Here is a 22352-nt window from a genome sequence, read left to right on the forward strand (position 1 = left end):
GTTTCATTTATTATTCTCATGTAAAAAGTTTATCACTGAACGAGTTTTATTGTTACAGGAAAGTGGAATAGATTGCTCCACTTTTTCCAGTGTCACACAAAAAGAAACGGCCCTTAAAAGGGTAATGGAGTATAATTTTCTAGATCTTGCTATATTCTTGAAGAACACTGATTTGTGTTGACCCTCCAGTAGCATTCCCACTGTTAAACAGTTTGCTTATTGTACAACTTGGATACTTTGTTGTCCTCTCGAAAGTGTTCAGTTTTGTACTTTGTCCAATTTTGGAATGTACCATACCACACTCTCTGCTAGTGTGAGTTGAGTATAATAAAGATTGATTGAATTTTGGGGGGGGGGACTTGAAAATTTTTGAGGGTATGAGGGGGGGGACTTGAAAATTTTTGAGGGTATTGAGGGGGGGATCAGAAAAAAAAAGGATTTCAATCGCGATTCCTCCAGTCCCCCCTCATCATTTTTTTGAACGCGGCCTTACCACCGCCAAGGCATGGTACAGGCCACAGCGAGTGCCATCATAGAGAATACTATTCTGTTTACACATGCACGCACAAGTAGTAAAAAAGTACGTAATGTTCAAGCTGTCTGTTCGACATAAACAGATTTGCATTACTTAATATCTGCATTTTAAAACGTTCAACACATACAACTCAAATTATAATAACAATAAAAATATTTTTTTATCATTCTATACCAAATTCTGCAATCATACAAAATCTTTATAATTATACGAAGTTACACGGTTTCGTAACCCTGTACTATCAATAAAACGTTCATGTTTTGATCACGTGACGACGCTCACTTCGCTTAGCCGAGCTGGTGACCAGTCTCGACATCTCAGGCATAGGCTTCACCCTCAGTCAGTTTTGCAGGCGATTCAAAGAGGTCTTCCAAAATGGACAGGATTGATATGAGTTTAGGTAAGTATATGGTATGAAAAACATGGGGTCCTGATAACATTTACAATTTTAAATCATCAAATTTGGCTGCCCTGACAGGCTAGAAATACCAGACCGTACGGCTGCCTTGCCCTGCCATCTCGGGCTGATGCCGTGATGGTGACCGAGGAAATCGTGTCGGAACATATGAATCGAATATTCCTTGACCACCCCACACCTTAGCAGACTCCAAAGTTCCTCTAATACGTGTTGTCCATCGTAAAATTCTTGTGTGACACCGTGTGACTCGACAGGAGACTGAGGAGTACTTTCTGATGCGGCGGTTCAATATAATAATCGATGCACTTGACACCGTCGTAACTTATTCCTTTGCGTGACATATGTAAGATATCGTTGATGTTTAAATCACATTTATAGAAGGTTATTATTCCACACCCTTCAAGTGTTAGCAGGCTATCAGCATTTACAAAACCCATAGCAAGAACACTTGAGACTAATAATGGGGAAATTTAGGCCACTGACATAACTGTCTGGTAAACGAATCCATACCATATAATACACTATACAATGTATTTTGCCAAGGAGGATGTCTGTCTTTATAGATGATATACATTTACTTTATATAAGTATCCATATAAAGTGGTTATTGTGTTTCAGAATCCAATTGTGTCATGCCTTCGTTGTACTAATACAACCCCGAGAGACTGGAGGCGTAGTCATTCACAACATACATACTAGCTGCAAAATTGTAGCGCTACGGTGCGGCGGTCGGTGATTTTGGGGTTTTGCGACTTCGCTCACCAGTAGCGCTACAATGCCGATGGCCCTGCAGAGGTGAAAATAAGCGCACCCCACTGGACTAGGCGTGTTGATGTGAAATGCTACATGTTTACTGCATTTGGTCGTACCAATTTATCACTACTGAAGACTCAACACTATACTACATTAACCTTGTCGTTTATGGGGTTCGGAATTTGTTCAAACACGTCGATCGCGTTCCAATAAACATTGGGCGTGCGTTGGGCATCGGTGTTTCTGGGAGCCGCCATTACCGGAAGTTGGTAATCACATCAACACGCCTTGTCCAATGGGGTGCGCTTATTTTCACCTCTACAGGGCCATCGGCATTGTAGCGCTACTGGTGAGCGAAGTCGCAAAACCCAAAAATCACCGACCGCCTCACCGTAGCGCTACAATTTTGCAGCTACATACATACCTGCACATAGAGCCACGCCACCTTCAGCTCATTTTAAACTCTTTCTCTATGGACTTGTCATTATCAAACTATTTAGTCTCCAAATTGTCACACAATTATGGCAGTCAAACTTCAAGGGCCTCTGGCTTGAGAATCGTCATGAAACAAAGCCCTACATAATATTGTATAGGCTAGAAACATAAAATTCAGGGGAAGATATGAACTCTTTACCTGCCAGAGAGTATCACTTTCCCATCTGCCAAGTCAGTAAAAAGCGGTATGGAGCCAAAACCATACATATTGCCATCCATTTGGCTTGGTCTGTTCCAACAGCTTTAGTCCATAAAAATTATCGTTACAGTATCTGTCATGTCAGGGGTAAAGGGAAACTGTCGTTGGAACTGCGCCCCTGCCCCCTTGTTTACAAACAATGTATTTCATGCATTATACATGTATCTACATGAACGGTCATCATCATAGCTGCAACATTTAAATTATACGATGTAGATTATGACAGACATGTTTTAACTTTCATCAATCACCATTGTACCTTAGATACAGTGTCATTGGTCGTATGGGTCCCATACGACCTTTGAGCGCAGTTCCGATGACTGTATCTCTTTAAAATGCACTAAATGAGACACATTCTGCTTCACTAATTTTAACAAACTTGACCTGATGGTGAAATATGAAATTTGCAAGAAAAGGGCTAAGGTGTCTGGTCAACTTGGCCCTGAAATCAACCTACCAAAATGCCAGCTTACTGCGGTTTTGCATCTAGGACTTTAGAATCAGGGGATATTTTGGCGTCTCCATAAAATATATGGGGCCACTAGCCTTTTTTTGGGGTCATTCTGAAATGCACCAGAACAAAACAGTATATCTTGTTCACATTGGCAACCCAACTGAAATTTGGGCCGACGCAAAATAATTGTCCTTTTGGGATTAAATTTGGTCCGTGTCCACACTTACCGGTACCAGAATTAGGGCCGACGTAACTTTACCTTCCTTTGTGACCTCTGACCTGTCAAAGTTCAAAATGGCGCATTTGAATATGGCACGCTGTTTCTACTGTTCATGATTTTCCTGTGTTTTTACGCACAAGAAAGGCAAATTGACTACCACTCACCCTTTTAATCATCGGAGAGATCTTCACTATTTATTGGATGAGCATATGGTATATATAAGCCCGCGGTGGAGAAATTTAAACCAGTGCGCGGCATTTTTGACATGCCTCTCTAGTCTATTATGTGCACTGTGGAATCGAATGACATGGTCTCGTTTGCGGAACAAAGGTTGGTGGGAAGTTCTGCGTACATGGGATGATATTAAAATGTAAAGACTGGATTGAAAACTTTCGATAGGTGTAAACTTTAGTTTCAAACCTCGTTTGTTTTGTGCGAATAGGGTGACTAGTTCAACTTCGATCCATGGCGGAGGCCTGGTCAACTGGGACCAGGGCCGACATAACGTGTCCACACTGGCGATTTGCGTCGGACCAAATTTTGCGTCGGCCTGAGTCGGCCCTGAACCCCCCTTCTAACGGGACCAAACTGAGTCGGCCCAGGGCCGACTCAGCGTGTCCACATTGGTTTTTTACGTCGGCCCAGGTCCGGACCTGGGCCGACGCAAAGTCGTCAATCTGAACGTGCTAAGAGATACCCAATCATTATTTATTAGTCTATACTTGTTTTACGTTCTACAATTTATTTTGCTTTCTGAATTAATTAAGATTCTTCAATCTTTTGTAGAAGGGGATTTTGTGGGGATTTTAAGGGGTGCGTAACCCCTCTCTTTTTTGAGGAACCTATTCATATGAAAAAGTAAATTTGTACGATAGAATATGCAAATTATGTATTGTTATGTAAATTGATCATCTTCCCCCAAGCTGCTGAAAACACAGAAATGTGGGGATTAGGGGCAACATATAAAATATGTTTCATTTTGTTGCTGGTCAGCATTGCTCTAGCTTTATTGCTCGCTTATTTGGGAGACAAAGGCTTTAATTTTTGGATTTTTTTATTAGTTCAATTTTGTTTTGATAAATGCTAATAGAGAATATGGGAGGGCTTTTCAATCAATGAAGTACAGCCCAGTTTAGATATTATTCCTCCCGTTTGAGTTCAGAGGGTTAAAGTTACATGTTGGTGATGGTGAATGAATGTATAGAACTCGCTGGTCAGAAAGTAGACGATGTGCATCATGTGTAAAAACAGATGAGATTTCAGATAGGGTGTGCATTTTTTTGCCAATAAATGCCTTTGTGAAATATGATGCATGTAAGCTGCCAGATGTTAGTGGTGTCCGGTTTCATTGTTTGCCCACTCTCCATATCATTATGTGTAGTTGGTTGTAACATAGACAGTGGATTTATATGCTGATTCATAAATGCTGTAACACATGGTGTGAAACAAATGATCATTATAATTAGTAGTAGTATAGTAAAGTGCAATGGTTTTACCATATGGTTTTACTGAGACCAGGTTTTAAAATACACTATGTCCTTCCTGTAACATCTGACCTTGTTTGCGTGTGAATATTGAACTTAAAAAAAATATCAGTTACCAATTTTATACATTAGCAAATTCTGTTCAGAAGAACATTCAAGTATGGTCAGACAAGCCATGGTCAAACAGATGTACCTTTACGTAACTTGACTGAATACTGCGGTGATTCAGAAATTAATGCAATGTTGACGTATGGTAGAAATGGTTGTAAGAATCTCATTGCAGAGTTTATGATGATGACTTTAACAGAGGATATATCAATAAATGTACATACATATATATGTAAGTTAGGCATTACAATTCAGCCCACGTAGACTGTCCTGTCCACTTTTGTCTTTCTGAGAGATAAATGCTCTAAGATTATGATTTCTGCAACAGCCTTCAGGACTCTAATACCAGTAGGGTCTATACTGTACTAGCCAACAAATGCATTATGTACATGTACGCGTGAATACCATGGTAAATGCATTCCTGTCCATTTCGTTAGGATTAAATTTGCATGCGCGCTGTGTCAAAAAAATTATCAAAGACCTTCATCGTTGCTGAGTATGAACTTAAAATCTCTAATGCCCATCCATATACCTGTAAGACATGCATTGCAAATTATGTAGACTTAAAACTCCATTGCATTGGTAATAAAAGCCCAGTATGTACAAAAGAGATACCTACTGCTCTATCATAATGTCTTCCTTGACTCATCAAAAAGAAAGATGAATTTCAGTCACTTTATTAAGATAGTTATATGACTTTGTTTAGTTTGATATTTCTGGCTGTAATGTTCCTTCTTTATGATCTACACTCTACTTCAAACTCTACTGAGGTATTCTCCACAGCTCAGGGGGGGCTGTCTTTTTACAGAAGTGTGTATACTTGCATATTCTTTTGTTTGTAAAATACATTCTTTTGTATTGTCATTAACATATGAAAAAAATGCTCCAAAAGCAGAGAGGTGGCCCATCTCTCAAATCCCCCTTGTAGAGAGAACCCTGGTATGTGTAGTTGAAAGTTGCAACTGAAGGATCTGATAAAGTCATTTTTTATTTCCAATCACAGATGACATCATCAAGCAAAACAGAAAAGAGAAAAAGAAGCAGCTACAGACAGTTCGCCAGGCCAAAGCAGCCAAGATAGCCGGCAGGGGGAGAGGACGTGGTCGAGGGAGGGGGAGGGGTGGTGTGCGCCTTCAGACTCAGGGACGAATGAAGGCTTTCAGGTCAAGGTTCGGCACAGCAGGTCGTGGAAGAGGAGCTTCCAGGGGAAGAAGAGGGGGCATCAGTGCGAGGGGGAAGCTCAGTAAGAGAGGGAGGGGTGCTGGTGTTGGTGGCCAGAGTTCTGTTAGTCCACTCAACAGACAATCACAGCGAGGTGCTGGAACTTCAGCAAATAGAAATCAGCTTGGGCAACGGAGAGGTCAAAGGAATCTAAGGGTAAATTTCAATATCACGTTGTCAGAAAAGTTATCTTTATAGTCATATCAATACAATGTGTGTTAAGAATTGGGAAGTAAGATGCAGTGAAAATATTTCATTCAATCATAGTGAAACTATCAGTCCATGCATGGGTGTAGAAATTTAATATCTCTCTTTCTGTATCACAAGCTAATCATTCATGTCATCATGTAAATATATACACTGTCACCCACACTAAGCAGTTTATTTGGTACAAACAACAGTCAAAAAGATATGCAGCCAGAAAGTTTTATTGTCAGGAGATTGCTGATACAGGACATTCTTATACACCTGCGTCTGTAACCTATGGAGTTTCGTCGTACAGTAAGTTTCGGTATCAGAGGACGCGGAGTCCAATAACTTTGACGCAGAGTATACAATAACTTTAGGTGTTATTGGACGCTATTTGACCTTTGACCTCAAAACACCTTTACGTCAACACGAGGAAAAAGAAGAGAATATTTTACATTTTTTACAAAAATATATACTTCTTAACATTCAGTACTTCACAAAGTAAATCATGGTCAGTCCAAACCGGTGAATTTGAGTGAAATTATGCTGCTGACGTAAAATTTCTACCACGTGCACTGCGCAGCGCGGGTTGAAATTTCGTTCTGTGCGCTTAGCGGACGCGCTGAACGCGTTCCCAGTCTGCTCGCGATCGCTCAGTGCAGTGCGCGAGAAGCATCCAAAAAAACGCCTAAATTTCGACTTTTTTCAGGTAAATTGGACTAAAAAGGTGTATAATAATAAGGTTATTCCCAAATACCGGGATTTATGTCCTCGTACATCGTACGCTACGGTATTGTCCTCGACGCTACGCGTCTCGGACAATACCTCCGCTGCACGATGTACTCGGACATAAATCCCGGTATTTTGGGAATAACCTTATATTATTGTTTGCAAAAATGTTTATTTTACCTTTATGGATATTTGTGAGAAGTCTTTCACACAGTACACGCATACAGTTTGCTTTGCCATACCGACATATCTTCATGTTTGGGCAAAAAGGTGGAACATATATCTGCAAATTTCTGTATTTAGCAGGTGTGCAAGAAAAACTTAATTTTAAAATACCAGTAATATTATTCATAATGTTACATGAAACATACACCAATAAATATTTATTTGTGTCTTTTGCACAAAGATGCTATTTTGAAATTTTTTCCCATGTAACAAGTCATTGTGATACAGTTTCAGAAGGTGAGTGATTTCAACAAAAAGATGCCAGTTACCGTACTACCTTCTGGAACTGACAACGACATATGTCTGTATCTTCTGTAATTTATTACCTTTGAGCTGATATGTACCAGTACACACAATACAGTTACATTTAACATTAAGTAACTTTCATGCATTTAAAAATTGTTTTTGATATTCAGATTTGCATTTTTCTTGTTTCAGGGAACGGCCATCAGACGGGCTAACACAAATTTACAGAGACAGAACCAACAGTTGATCAGGACTGCCAATAAGAGGAAAGCCCAGGCTAGGAGAAACTTGATTCAGTCTGGCAAAGTAAAGAGACAGCAACAGTTTACACAGAGAAGAGGACTCAACCTCCAGGTATGGTGGTAGTGATGGGTGAATTACACTAGTCTGTTAAGATACCACCGCGTATTCCCTGTACAGTGTTACTGTGAAATTAAGCGATAGCTGTTGCCACTGGTGGTTATACACAAGCTTTGGTACAATGCGGGATATAGAATTTGAACCACCAGGTGCATAAAGTGTATGCATTCTTGACACACTGATGTAATACTGTATAATTATTAATTATACATGTAAATGTATAGGTCTTTTTGGGTATGATGGTGAATTTGGAACAGCTGTATCTGTATTGCCATAGTGCTTTCTGAAACATGATTGCTGCAATTTGCTACAATTATGTACATGTACAGTGCAATTCCAGAAACAGATACAGCCATCAGCTCATCACAAAACACCATTTACATGTTTCTAACACTTGGTATCACAACACCGGTTGACCTACTTTTGATCACACAATCAGTCTAGAGAGTTACAGAACATATAACAAAGTCTAATGTATTGTATGGCAGCCCTGCTGTGGCAGTATTTCTTTATGACAGCTGCCAGATAAAGTTCACTGACAACTCTCGCAACTTTGCATACATACTGTAATGTCGCAGCTGTCTGCACTGTAACTGTAATTTGCATTGATATCTGTAGTGTAATGTACAGTGAAACCTGTCTAAGCCGAACCCTGTCTAAACTGGAAACCTGCCTAAACTTAATCCTTTATCAAGTCCCATTCCAATAGAACTCTATATTAAAAGGACCTCTATAAACTGAACACCTCTCCAAAGTGAACAATTTTCTCAGTCCCTATAGGGTTATTGTATATTGTATGTTTCTTTATTAGACACAGGGATATCAAAGAGGACGGGGAGGTATGAGGGGAGGTCAAAGGGGAGGTCAAAGGGGACGCAGGAGGCAAGGAAGGGCAGGAGTACAGACAAATTTCAGGCAAACACAGTCATCACTACCACAGAGAACTAGAAGGTAAGTGTTTTGTTTATCCCTTTTCCTGCCGAGCGCCCCTGTCCGTTATCCTGCCAAGTCGGTCAAAACCGGCCCCCTTTTCCGTGTCTACAGAAGATAGGCTCTCCTGCACGCTTTCCTGCCAGGCATTTGGCGGGAAATACCGCATTTTCGGGGTACGATTACCGACCATATACGTGTTAGACTTCAAAAATTTTTGCATGCCCGTATAGAGGGGCAACCGCTGATGAGGTTGTGTCCAGAAAATGACGAGGTCACGGGCGTTGTTTGCCCCGGGGGACGTGCACTTTTATGCCCTTTTCTAGCTTACTTTCGCGGAAGTAAAGCTCGTTCACCGGCACGCACGGCCACACCGGGGAAACGTCACCTCTCTCGTGGGTTAGTAGAAGACCCAGGGGTTAGTGCTATGGGTGCGGCAGCACCCTCAAACCTGTCCTGTTTCCCCTGGGTTGTGTCACTTGGCCACGTACTTTGAACGACTTGGAAGAGTCGCACAGTGCAGTCTGCTTTGACGTAGTGTCAACGACATAGTTCCGCCATTGAAGGAAGGCGTGTACGTAGTTTGGCCAGTTCAGTGAACACTTAGCTCGTTAGTGTTACCGTTTCCTAACAGGTTAGTTGTGCAGTTGTTACTAAGGTGCAGTTTGTACCACCTTAGCTCTGGACAGTGCAACTGCTCTATGCACTAACCCCAACGACAGATGGTTGGTACAACGTCTACGTCGCACGAGCACAGCCTCCGTTGGGCTGTGCCCCTCCCACGTGATACAACGCACGTTCATCCATTACTATAGCGTCCTTACGGATCTGCCAAAAACGAAAGTGGGGGTAAAAACAAAAGAAACGAAAATATGCGATCATAGATAGTATTTTATTCGGGAATAATTACATTATGCCGAACAATAAATCTCGGAGTCTGTCTCGACGTCCGAGTGCATGGTCCGTGTTTCAAAAATTACAATCGGGGTGGCAGATCCGTGTTTCAAAATTATAATAGGGGGAATTGTACAAAATAATCCGTCTAAACAAAACAAACGAAAATATGCGATCCATAGATAGTATTTTATTCGGGAATAATTTACATTATGCCGAATAATAAATCTCAGAGTCTGTCTCGACGTCCGAGTGCATGGTCCGTGTTACAAAGATTACAATCGGGGGATTGTACAAAATAATCCGTGTTTCAATTTACAATCAGCGGGATCGTAAAGCACAAACAAACGGCACAACCGTGCTCAAAATGTGATCATGGTCCGTGTTAAGAATACAGTCAAGCCACTGTTAGGCGAAGCTGTCCCCTGTCCGTTATTTACGTCGGGTTCTCTTGCTGATGGGTGTCGTCGGGGCTGTGTGAGTAGAGGTCTGCACGCCAATGCTCCTCTTACCTCGTAGCATCATGCGATGATGAAAAGCCGCAAAACACTCGCCCTCGTGAAGATGAACCCCGCACAGACTACATCCTTTGGACGTCTCAGACAGTCGTCCGCTCGCAGTGGTCTTACCCTCTCTGCTACATACTTTACAGCATTTCTGCCGCCCCTCCAAACGGCTGACAACGTGCATCGGCTGATTTTGTGGATTGATGTACGAGGCAAGAGAAACAGTGGCCTCGACCTCTCTCACACTGGGCTGCGATCGCCCACAATAACCGCCAATGAGTTGTTTCCCGACACGAGATGAAACATCTTATGGGTCAGCTTACTATCAGGGTGTACATGCTTGAAGCATATATATGCATTTACCAGGGCAACATCAATCAGGTAACATGCCAGATATGTCCACCATCTGTGGTTCTTGCGCCCAGTGTGAAAGTACTTGCGCTTCTGGTTGGCTCGGTCGACGCCTCCCATGTACCGGCGATAATTATACAGCGACAGAGGCACTTGTCGCCGCTCGTCTCCCTCCCCCACTGGCACGCACTCCAAGGGTGGATAGACCGTATTCACAGATCAGCACCTGAGCGTTACTATCCTGATAAGCAGTGATGTTAAGACGAGAGTCCGTTCTGGTCGTGGCTTTCATATCCCCAACAGACAGAGGAAGGCGCTTCCTCTTACCCGGCGGAATTAATTGAGGGGGCATGGTGCGACGATTACAGCGGTTAAAATCTCGACCATGTAGATCCCGGTCTCCATCAGCTCTCTAGCAGTAACGACCGTGCTAAACAGGCTATCACAGAATAGGCTGTGATTATATCCACAGAATGGCTGGACCAGCTCCATCGTAATTCTTTTCACCACACCTCGCTCCTGCCGTCTCCCATCAGTCCGATCCCGATATTTCACACCTAGGTACGGTGCAAAGTTAGCTATGTATGCAGTGGTGGAGTCGCACAGCTGCCATATCTTGAAACCGTCTCGATCAGGCTTATGCGGTAATCTCTGCTTAAATTTAGAACGGCCCTTAAATCGCACCATGCCCTCGTCGATGGAGATCTCTCTACCCATCTTATAATTATTTACGCACCGGTCAACTATGGGCTCCATCCATGGATTGATTTTATACAGGGGATCCTCCTGACACCGACGTCGGCGGCGTGCCTCATCAGGATCACGACGTGGATCGTTCTCTGGGTCTGCCAGATGAAAGTATCGCATAAGCTGCTGAAAGCGACTGCGGGTAATCACAGTAGAAATACCCTGGTTTCTCAGAAAGGGATCGCTAGACCAATAATCCTCCACTGATGATTTACGGTCGATACCCATACAGACTAAGACGCCAATGAACGCCTGCACCTCTCGGTAGTCAGCGTTACGCCAGTATTTATCTATTTTCCTAGCGATATGTCGCTGGTGGAATTTGGCGTATTTATTAGTCTCGTCCTTGGCCAATCTGATCAGTGTAGCTGGAATAAACTTAAAAAAGTAATCGAGCTCACGGGCGTGGCTGGGCAAGGTGAAAGTCGGTCCTCTCTCATGGTCAAAATCGGTCTCCTCAAATATATTAGCATCGGTAGTCTCCGACATACGCCAGACAGGAGGTGTGTCGTCCTCCGCCAACACAGCAGCAACGTCATCATCGTCGTCAGAGCTTGCCTCACCTACATACTGCCTGTCATAAAAGTCATCGTCCTCTGCCGCATCCTCGTCAACCTCCGAGTCGGACTCAGCGGTGATATCACCGTTGTCTGGGCGTCTGGGCCTGAACTCGCCCGTAGCGGCATCAAGGATCATATCTGGCTCAAAATCAGGTGGGCTATCCTGATAACGAACCCTCCGCACTATCTTTTTCGGCGGGGACATCGCAGCACACGAAACTATGGCAGGAGCGGGCTCGGCAGCCTCTGCTGATGACGAGGACTCAAGCTCTTTCGCACTGGGCACAGGAACCTCTCCTGACGCAGGATGAGGGCTCATAGTAGCAACAGGTGGTGTCTCTCCCGGAGCAGCGGGGGAGAACCAATGGCATCAGCCATCTCATTACTCACTGTCTCACTAGCAGCAGCAGACGTAGTCTGTGCAGGTGAAGTATCTCCCACAAGAGCAGATGTAGTCTCTGCAGGTGAAGTAGTCTCTCCCGGAGCAGCCGGGTGAGAACCACTGGCAACCGGTGACCCGTCATCATCCTCATCGGCAGAACGATCGGTCTACGTTTACGCTTACCACTGGGTTTTTCAGCCGGAGATGGCTTCGCCTTACGGGAGCGTTTCTTGCCCGACTTCTTAGAACGTTTACTAGGGACATCACAACGATCGCTACCACTACCGCCCGGAGACTCTGCATCTTTGAGCTTCAGTCGTCTGCTCGCCTTCAGAAAACTTTTGCGGTCCGTCAAGCTCATGTCTGGAACAGTGTCGACAGACTAGCAGGTCCCTCCCTTTTAAAGCCACAGGGAAACAAAGCCCTGGACATGATTGGACGCAGGGGTGTTAATATATGCATCCACCTGTTATTATAATGGACCTACGGCAATCAGTCCACCAACCGGCGCTGACATTCCTACCCGTCATGTAAATTGCCTGTCCGCACCATTGATATGCTAATAATACTCATTTGCGATGCAAATCCCTCGAGCACTTAGCATAACATAGTCAATGTCATTAGCATCTCAACTTGACATTCCGTCCAGCTGGGTACGTGGCATGCGCACCTGCCACCCAAGGACGTTGGCCCAAGCCCATGTTTAGTACGGGTGGGAAACCCGTATCTTTAACCTCATGTCCCTTCTAAGTACGCCTGCGCATAGCGTATTGTCATCCAAGTCGGTGACAAGCCAACCCGACAGATTGCCCATTAAGCAGTAATGGACTGGCCGTCTCGTTCTTGTACGGCAACGAACAGTGCTTCAGCGGCTTGTTTAGGTCATAACCGTCGCCTGCCGAGCGGCTTACCCAACTAAGGCGGTCAAAGATGAAGGATGCCAAAATTGTCAACGGCTGTCTCGGCCTCGTCCGTTGGGCAAACATGGCTCCTTCAAATAACGTGGCCAGCACGTCTACGTCATCAGCGGTGATGACGACCCGTCATTGACGCCCGAGTGCGTAAAACTCGGAATATACCGACAGGTACCTCTACCTGAGTCGGTCATACTACGGTATAAACCAAACACAGGTCTGCCAACTCCCGTTAGACTCGGCCGTTAGCCGAACTTCACAGGGACAACATAGGCGTAACAAGTCGGTGAACAACGGTTCACGCACCTAACCGCAGCCGCCAAGTCGGTGAACAATGGTATCAAATTTTGAGGCCATGTTCCTGAATGGCAAGGCTGAGGCGGTGTGTTTCGTTGCACGGCTTGAACGTCTAGAGCCAAGTGCAGCCGACAACGTCCGACATCTGAGTGGGTAGTCTTTTCGAGAAGGTAACAAGTCGGTTAAAAGCGGTGGTTACCCTTCACAAATGTCGCTCAAGTCCGTTCGGATCAGTTCCATGTCAGGGACTAATCAAGCCGAGTCCGTCAAATCCGTCCGCACTTCCCGTCAATCAGGACCAAGTCCGTGATTTTCGTCTCGCACCATTGGCAAAAAATTGCACCGCCAGCTGAGGCGGTCTTAGGCGGTTGCCTTAGAGAAAGCCGAGTCCGTCAAATCCGTCCGCACTTCCCGTCAATCAGGACCAAGTCCGTGATTTTGTCTCGCACCATTGGCAAAAAATTGCACCGCCAGCTGAGGCGGTCTTAGGCGGTTGCCTTACAGATTAGCGTTGCCGAGACGGTCAATTTCGGCCGCAATCTATGTAGTGCCTCAGAGCCAAGTTAACCCAAACTCCGCTAGAATACGTCAACGTGCTAACCTGCCAAGTACGCTACTCGTCCCCCCAAAAAAAACCAGTCCCCCACCGGGGTGGGGGACTGGCTGGGTAGCTTCCGCACCTTTCCCTGTCGTTGGACTCTCTGTGAACCCATTTCGAGAGCAAACGCCGTTCCTCGCCCAAAACCTGTCCTCGAACGACCGCTAGCGCGAGCAAGGGTTTGCTACACGTAGTTCCGTCGACTAGGCAGGAAAGGGGGTACCAAAAGTAGCCCGATTTCCACCGCCTTGGCAGGATAACGGCCGTGGCTGCTCAGATTCTAGCTACACCGAATTTCAAGCGGATTTTCACCGACTTGGCAGGAAAAGGGTTATCATTTAAATTATGCATGTGCTGTAGATAGTTCATTATCAACTGCTGTGGTAACGGGCTGGTCATTTATGAATATTTGTGGAGTACAGCATGTTCCTCAAGCGAACTTTTAAGCACTCTCTTTCAAAACCAAGAATAAAGTCTGGCACCAGAGAAACAAATTACCAAGTATCGATACAAGACTAATAAACTCATTGAAGATAGTTTGATCTGCTAGGTCAGCAAAAATTCAGGATACTTACGGTGCAACTAAATTCATTGCAACAATTGTAAGGTGTAACTCCCTTGGTGAAAAAATATCAACTTTTTACAGCAGTACTGATTCCTACTTTTGTGACAAGTTAGAATTTCACATATAAGTTCCATTCATAAATGTTGTCATTCGAGTGATGAATACCTGATCAATAAATCAACTTCTGTTCCTTGTTGTTTTCCAGATGGAGAAATCCAGTGCCAAGTTCAGGTCCCTTACCTGCACAGATAATGACTGTATCAGTGTCAAACCCAAGGGCTCAAGGTTCACAGTAAGTCTGACTCTAAATTCTTTTGAAGCTGTGGAATCTCAATGATTTTGTACACCTGAAAAAACACAGGACCCGTCTTCTTTATGTTATCAATTGGTGCTTGTCTGAGGGTGCCTTATGTAATGAATAAATACAAACACACCCCTAGGATAGTGTTGAATTGTGTTGTAGCCCAGTCTGGACCCAGTGTTTTATCAGTCTTGGCAATGATTGTATCAAGCTGAAGAAAACAACTGTCTTTTCTGTGTCCCCACATTGAACAATTGCAGTAGCATACAGTTAGCATACAACCGCTCTGCAAGAACATGCTTGAACATGTTTCGGGAAAGTTGACATAAAGTGTCGAAACTTCTTCGTCCTCTACCACTCATATTTCTCAAAGGTAGAATGTTTCTTGGAGACAGATTTTGACACTCAAATTTTTTACACCCCTTTTCTGATCTGCTGCACGAATTGACTCCTTTTGAAGCCTGTGAAGAAGTAAAGTTTTCACGGTCTTTTTTTGTGGGGGGGGGGGAATTTAAAATTTACGTGAACTCCATGAAGGTAACATAGGATATATACAGCAGCCATTTTGAATTTGAAATCTCAGTAAATATTTAGACAGTTTGTTTCTCAAATGCTCAACTTTGCATGGTGACTATATATGACATTTTATTATAGTGTTTTAATCACTGTAATCAAACCTCATTACATGTAACTGTAATCGGTTATTAATTTTACTGTTTTTTGTGATTTCTTTCAGGCCTGTACGAATAAACAGACAGGTAAAGCCTTTATTCTTGTGAACTTTTAAAAAATATACTTTTTAAATTCTTACTCTGCATAATGGTGATGGATCTTTAGTGATTTGCTATAATGTGTAAACTGTTTCTGCTGTTCATCTTGCATCAATGCTATTGTACTGCTTTTTCATTTCAATGTGTCTATGCATGTTGGTGATGGTCGTTGTTTGTTGCATTTGTCCCAGTACAGGTCTGCTTTTCCATCCCATAACACAACACACTTCAGACTATTGGATGCAAAGGTTCTAATGAGAGCAGCATTCAATCAATCAATCATATGGATTTCTATAGCGCCAAACTCCAAAACGCAGTTGTGTTCAATGGCGCTTTACAGAGTCAGAGTTGTTCTCAGTATGCTCTACTAATTGCTGGCACCGATTGAACTGTGAGGGCCCCAAAAGTGATGTGAGGTGATATCTGTATACAGATTTTCCATGAAGAGTTAATCACTCTCAAAGATCAGTATTTATGTGCTTCTGAGGTGGTTAATCTGTTGAACCCCTCAAAGTTGGAAATGTGTATTTGAGTTGGATACTTGGCCAATGTGCAGCGGCTCGCAAGGTCTAAGTTGATTGGTAGATTTTCATTATTCACAGCAACCTAAGGAGTCTGAAACTATGGCTATTGTATAGCTGATTGGCTGTTATAAAATGATTCTATATCAATTCTATTCAGCCAACCAATAAGCTACAAGCTTCTGAGATGCTGTGTATTGCCAGAGTTTTGGACTTTCTGAAGTTGGTGCTGACTTGTAAACTCTTGTTTTCAACAACATACGTGTGCGCCTATTGTGCAAAGTATTTTCAATGTTCTCACTGTACAAAATTCTGCATTTTAACAATTTCTAAAGATACCAGTAAAAAAATTTGGCAGTTCATATATACTAAATAAACTTGATAAGATAAATTTTCATTGACTTTCTATCCGTGGAGAATAAAGTTACGTTTTTCTCTGCATTTGGATGAAACCAGAGCAAAGCAGAGCAGTGATAAGATATTGTCATGTTCCTAAGAAATACCTGATTATTCCTGTCTGTAATAATGACTGACAGTTATTCTGAATTTAATGGTCAGAAAATAGCATAAAGGGACTACAGAGTTTCTTTAGACTAAAACAGAATCAATACGTCTATGGTAATCAGTGAAAATCTGATATTTTTACTGAATGAAAATGCACTTGTCCTATTTTGAAAAGTGAATGAAATGCCAGAGTACTGAAGACTACTAGTATAAGCATTCATAAAACTCAGGTGAGATTTGTTGGGGAAGGCCTGGAAGCACGTCAGATTTGCTAAATTATAAACCCTGTTGTAAAGCCAACATGGACAACCTGATCATTGAATTATATCCAAAATGTCAAGCAGAAAGAAAGTTCACAGTGTGAAAGGATTTTTCAGTATTCTGTTTTGTGTAATCTGGACCAATAAAATCTACCGGTACCGTACGGTTGCTTGGCAGTGATATCTGCTGCATAAGTGTGGCTTTTGTCCATAGAGGGCGCCCTAACAAAATCTGCCAGAAGTGGAGGAGAAACTGGGCGTGCTGGGACAAATGCAGGAACAACAGTGTGTGTTTTGCTGTGCATTCATTCTGCTTGTTAACTGACAGGACCAAATCAAGTGTGAGAAAAGTGATAACACTGATTGTGTTGAGAATGGCATGGATCCTCAAATTCAATCCATTATCAAAGACCTTAAACCTAGATTGAGAGGGGATTTCCGCCTCCACAAGCTAGTTGTATATGGAAGCCAGGTACTCTGATCATAAATTCAGTAGATTTCAATTTCATAATTCATAATTCCATAATTAACCCATTTTAATCAGCATTTCATGGTAGTCAGTTCATGTTATTTTGCAAAAATACCTTTTTTCACATATAATATTTTGATTACATATTTTCATGGGACAGCCATACTTGTCATTTGACTAAGATTATGTATCATCAGAATGCTATATCTTTTCTGATTAACACTAAAATAAATAGTTAAATATCTGATAAAGTGGTGCATTTGGATAATATTTCAAAGTATAAGACATGGTATACATGTCATTTTGTCATTTATATGTATCAGCATTTGCTCTCAATATGACGACCAGAACGTTTTGCCCAATATGATATACACAATTTCTATTATTTTTCGATTTGAGTTAACAAAAGTGCTTTCCTTTAAGGATTTTCAGTGGCATCCTTTCAGACTAACTGGCAATGGAAACACACAATCTCACCTTTCCAAAATTTTTAAGAGCCAAAATCTAGCGATGAAATTATGATTTGAACTTCCCCAAACTCTGTAAATTACTGAAGTAGGTTGTTTGAGGTTTATGGTAGGGTATATAGTAAAGGACTTTTGCTCAAAGTTTCCTCAATAAAAGTTTAAACCATTCTCTTTCCAAATCAAGAACAAAAATCAGGGGTCACCGTGCAAAGTTTTGTACCAGAGAAACAGATTACCCAACATCTACTGATATTTGAAATTCAAAATGGCTGCCGTCTCTGTGTTGACTCTATGGTGAGAAAGCAAATATTGAATTTTCAAAAACTAAGATGGTGAAAATATTTCTCACTCCAAGAGTGTTCAAATGAGCCCCCACAAGTGGTACACCAGAATAGTATTGTAAAAACTTGGGAGTTGGATTTTTATCTAAAACTCCAAGCAGGTTTTGAAAAGTAGAGATTTCGAAAACAAAATCTGAACATTTAGTGAGTATTTAAATAGGGCATTAAGTATGACATGTAAGTACAAACTGCACATGATAATCAAAATAAGATAAACCCCTTCCCTGGAACACAATGAGTGTCATTGTTTTGTGTATGTTCTAATTGTCCACGGAACCTAAACAAACCTTTCCATGCTGCAACAAAATATGTACTGTTTCACCATGTTCATGAATTTGAAAACTCCTGAAATAAACATTAAAGTATACAAAACCATGCATGTTATGCAATAAAGATATAAGACACCTACCATATGATCTTATTGGCATGTTTTCCAGAGAATAGTTTCCATACTTTATAGTTCTTGATTTTTATTAAAATTTTTACTACCGGTAATGCATGGGCAACATTAATTTATAATAAATTCCTTTGATAAATAATGAACACAGCATGCCAGGTCCCAGCTAGTGCACTCTTAAATTCTTTTGTCAAATTTTTTGGATAGTTTCATTTTTACTGTGTGATTGAAAAGTGTGCTTTATTTTGTCCACTGCTTGTATAATCAGTATATTTTCAGTTCTCAACCAGCTTAAAATTCACAGAAAAGCTTAGAAAGTTTTAATTTTTTGTTTTATATATTACGATAACGTGTGCACGATATTGATGTATGGATCTTTTGGATGTTACCAGTTGTAGAATGCCACAATAAATTGACTCAAACATTGTATTTGTTTATTAACGAGCAGACTGCGTCAACACTCAGTGACAGGTTCAAAGCTGTGAGGGCAGCGCAGTACGGAGGAGGAAGAGGAGGCAGAGGGGGAAGAGGAGGCAGAGGACTAAGGAATCGTCAGGGACCAAACAGACCTGGATCAGGACGAACTGTCATCATGGCGTAGAACAGACAGTGCGATTTTTCTATTTGTCATAAACTGAAATCATGTCAGTCCCATTATAAACCACAGTTCTCATGTTACTTCTGTGTTATTGCACGTTACCCAAATGAACAAGAATGTATTACATACTGTAAGTTTATTTCTGTTTTGAAAAACAAAACTTGATGTACTGCTTCATGATGCTTCGTCTTGATGGTTCAGTTCTGCTTATAGAGTAGGCTGACTGCTCATCAGAAAAAAAACCCACAAAAACAAAAACTGATAAAAAGCGTTTGATGATTTCTTTGGTCAGAATGTCTGACGATTTTGTCTGAAAGGTGTGTCAATATTATAGTTATGTAACTACTTCTACTTGACATATACCTTGCTTGAAGGTCTGCCACAGCGCAGTGTTTTGTCATTCCCTATATCATGCTTTGGTCAGGATGGATTGATGTACCCGTTTACTAAGGTATACAGTGTCTTTGTCAAAAATCAAAAACAGTGGTAAAAAATATTTCTTTTTCTTGAACAAGTAGGAAAAAAGATAAGCCATGTCAAAAATGTATAAATCAAAACCAGTTGTTCTTTCACAAAATGCTGTAGACTAGTGTTGTTTAAAAGCTAACAGTAATAAAGTGTTTGATATTTCTCATAAATTCTCACATTATTACAAGCACATGAACTTGTAAAGCTATAAGCGGTATGCCATTTTCACATTAATATAAGTATCTCTTTCACAGGGGTTCTTCGGCATGCAAAATCTATGCCAGTATATTTCCAGACTTTATTCATTTTGTGTGAGATAGATATTTCCATCAATCAACTTTTTCTGATCGATGACAGATAATGGACTCGATTCACAACACTTGCCAACTTTGTGAATATTTTGGGCAATACGATGTCTTGCCCTGTGAGATCACTTATCAGATATACAATCTTAGTTGCAGTGATAAGCAAAAACAAGGTATAGGAGAAATATTCTAAAGAGTTTTATTTTAAAGCTGTGTTATCAGATACAGAAAACATTCAAAAAACATGAAATTGGTCAAAACGGTCAAAATTTTTATAAGTCTGTTTTCCTATCAAGCAGTGTATTCGGATAGAATGAACTTTAAAAAAAACTGTGGAAGAGTTCACAGATTGTCTTTATGTTTTGTAATATTTTTTTTCACAAGTCTCATTTCTGTATAAACACATTTTCTTTACTCAAACATTTCATGTACATGTACCAATCTTGACGAAACACTTAATGTAAATTTGAGTTACTGTTTGGAACCATGTGTAACTGTTCATCCAATGAAAACAGAACAGAACAGTACTGAACAATACGAGATGAGAACTATGCATATAGAGTCTACTGAAATCACTTTACGGCTGTGTATTGTTAAAACTACGGTTCATACCTTTTTCTGTAATAATATCTCTGCCTTTGTTTATTTTATTCTTTGTCAAATAGAGATGGCATTTTCTCTTTCCACGTCAAATTACTCGGAGTAGTCCAACCAGTAACATAATTTTTTCTCATAGTTTTGATTTATGTTATGACAATATTATTGTTATTGGGTTAAGTTACTGTTTTATGTCATTAAGTTATTTGAACGTTTAAATAATTATGTAGTAAAGATACATTTGTTGAAACAATGTTTTATATTATTAATTGAAAGTTCTGCTCTGTAGATGAGGTTGTCATAGTTACATGTTTGTACACTGTGTATTATTAGTTGTGTATGCATGAATGGAGGAATATTTGGGTTGGTGTGTGGTTGTTTCATTTGATTGAAAAGAGTTGCAGTTGTAACAGTCTGAGCTCATTATGATATTGGTGTGGAGAGATTATCCCGCTTATGTGCCATCCCAACCAGCTGACAGCAATGCTTTTTACCAGATCCAGAATGTTACTTAACAAGCTCAAGGTTAGTGTCAAATCTGTAGAGTTTTCCAGTACTGTTGTCAACTGTATTGTAATGGATACTGATGTGTTTACATACATGTGTGTGAGAGGAGTGGACTTTTTTCTGTTTTGGTCAACTATCTGACTGACAATAGAGGTTGTGTCAAGTAATTCAGGGTGTCAATAACGATAAACACCGGTGTAGTGTAGTGTAGGGCAATCTACCCTTCTTTCAAATGTGATTAGGTGATTGCCAAACTCTGTAGGGTTACAGTTCTGAAGTGGTCTTCCTCATAATATCAATGAAAATCATCACCAGAGAAATTCATTGGGATCGGCTAGTATGTCCTTCAGTAGCAAGCAAAATAGTTGCATACTGCATCAATTTCTAAAACAAGTTTTAGGATGTGTGAACTACTATGGATGCAGGCAATGTGAGCACTGAAATATGATTTATGTTCAGAATTTGTGTACCCTTAAATTGTGATAATTTGATGTACGTTGGGACTTCAAAATGCCATACCCTTCGAAGTTCTGTGTTCCTTAAGCTTTGGTCTCATGAGGAAAGTAATGATTTTCTGCAAGTGAGAGGCAGATAAATAAATTCAGATGAGAATGCTTTGCAAGTGAAAATATGTTGCCAAGCTGTTACTTGAGGATCCCCTCCTGTAGTATCCAATTGATTTGATATTAAACGTGTGCAGACATGTAGTATGTGATGTACAGTAGTAACCTTAGTGAGGACTTTTTGTATGACATCATCATGTCTATCATCTCAATATCTGTGTACATGCTCATTGGTATTATACTGTATTACTTTATCATGATCTAGTTGAATGCTTCATAAACTTTGGATATTACGAAAGTATTTAAGAAAATAGTGTTTGAATTGTTCAGATCCAAGTCTATCAGGTTCAAGGGTAAAGCTGAAATGTCTTTTTTTATTATCACAAACTGCCTCAGAATTCTTTGTTGGTTTATTACAAAGTCAGTTCAAGGGATTCTTGGATTTTGTAAGCCAGAAAAAGTGCAGCATCTGTCTGTGATGTCTTAGTTTCTCAGAATCAAAGTGATAATTGTGATGGAGTGCCGTGTGGTATACAGGGGCAATGTGCAAACAATGTTCTGTTAACCACACATTTGGTATTTTCCAAGGTACACAAGTGTACACAAGTACCTTTGCGATGTCTACACTTTGACCAGAGCAAATGAATATGATCACTGGAAACTTCATCTCACAGCGGCAATCTTAAGACAGTGCAGCTCAGGGACATTATTGTAAAGACTAACTGATAAATCTCTATTTAATTTCTTTGGTGAATTAAACTTGACTATCAAGAATTACTTTAATATTCCTGGTCTGTCAGTGCAGCGTGAACTTGGGTTTTGTCAGCAAAGTGTATGGCACAATGCAAAACCCTGCTTTGATCATGAAGTCAGCTAGTTTTGAAATTTAAATTCGTTCATCTCA

The 22352-nt window shown here is 41.1% G+C and overlaps 1 protein-coding gene across 4 annotated transcripts; it reads left to right on the forward strand.

The window, feature by feature from the left end:
• Positions 1 to 792: 792 nt before the first annotated feature.
• On the forward strand, positions 793 to 19252 carry LOC139119199 (THO complex subunit 4-like). Of its 4 annotated transcripts, none has more exons than XM_070682879.1 (8): positions 793 to 935; positions 5670 to 6043; positions 7469 to 7630; positions 8448 to 8587; positions 14586 to 14672; positions 15418 to 15439; positions 17065 to 17208; positions 18859 to 19252. In XM_070682879.1, the coding sequence occupies exons 1-8, from the start codon at positions 911 to 913 to the stop codon at positions 19009 to 19011; spliced, it is 1107 nt and encodes a 368-aa protein (XP_070538980.1). In that variant the 5' UTR covers positions 793 to 910; the 3' UTR covers positions 19012 to 19252. The 4 variants fall into 4 exon arrangements, with proteins under 4 accessions (XP_070538980.1, XP_070538981.1, XP_070538982.1 ...); XM_070682880.1 differs by having other exon boundaries at positions 8454 to 8587; XM_070682881.1 differs by lacking the exon at positions 17065 to 17208.
• Positions 19253 to 22352: the final 3100 nt, after the last annotated feature.

The sequence above is a fragment of the Ptychodera flava genome, chromosome 19, assembly GCF_041260155.1.
Source record: "Ptychodera flava strain L36383 chromosome 19, AS_Pfla_20210202, whole genome shotgun sequence".
NCBI lineage: Eukaryota > Metazoa > Hemichordata > Enteropneusta > Ptychoderidae > Ptychodera > Ptychodera flava.

Excerpts from the sequence above, each read along its gene's own strand:
- LOC139119199 (XM_070682879.1), top strand. The coding sequence starts at position 911 with ATGGACAGGATTGATATGAGTTTAG. Across the intron at positions 6,044-7,468 it reads GAGGTCAAAGGAATCTAAGG|GGAACGGCCATCAGACGGGC; the intron begins GTAAATTTCAAT and ends TTCTTGTTTCAG. Across the intron at positions 14,673-15,417 it reads CCAAGGGCTCAAGGTTCACA|GCCTGTACGAATAAACAGAC; the intron begins GTAAGTCTGACT and ends GATTTCTTTCAG.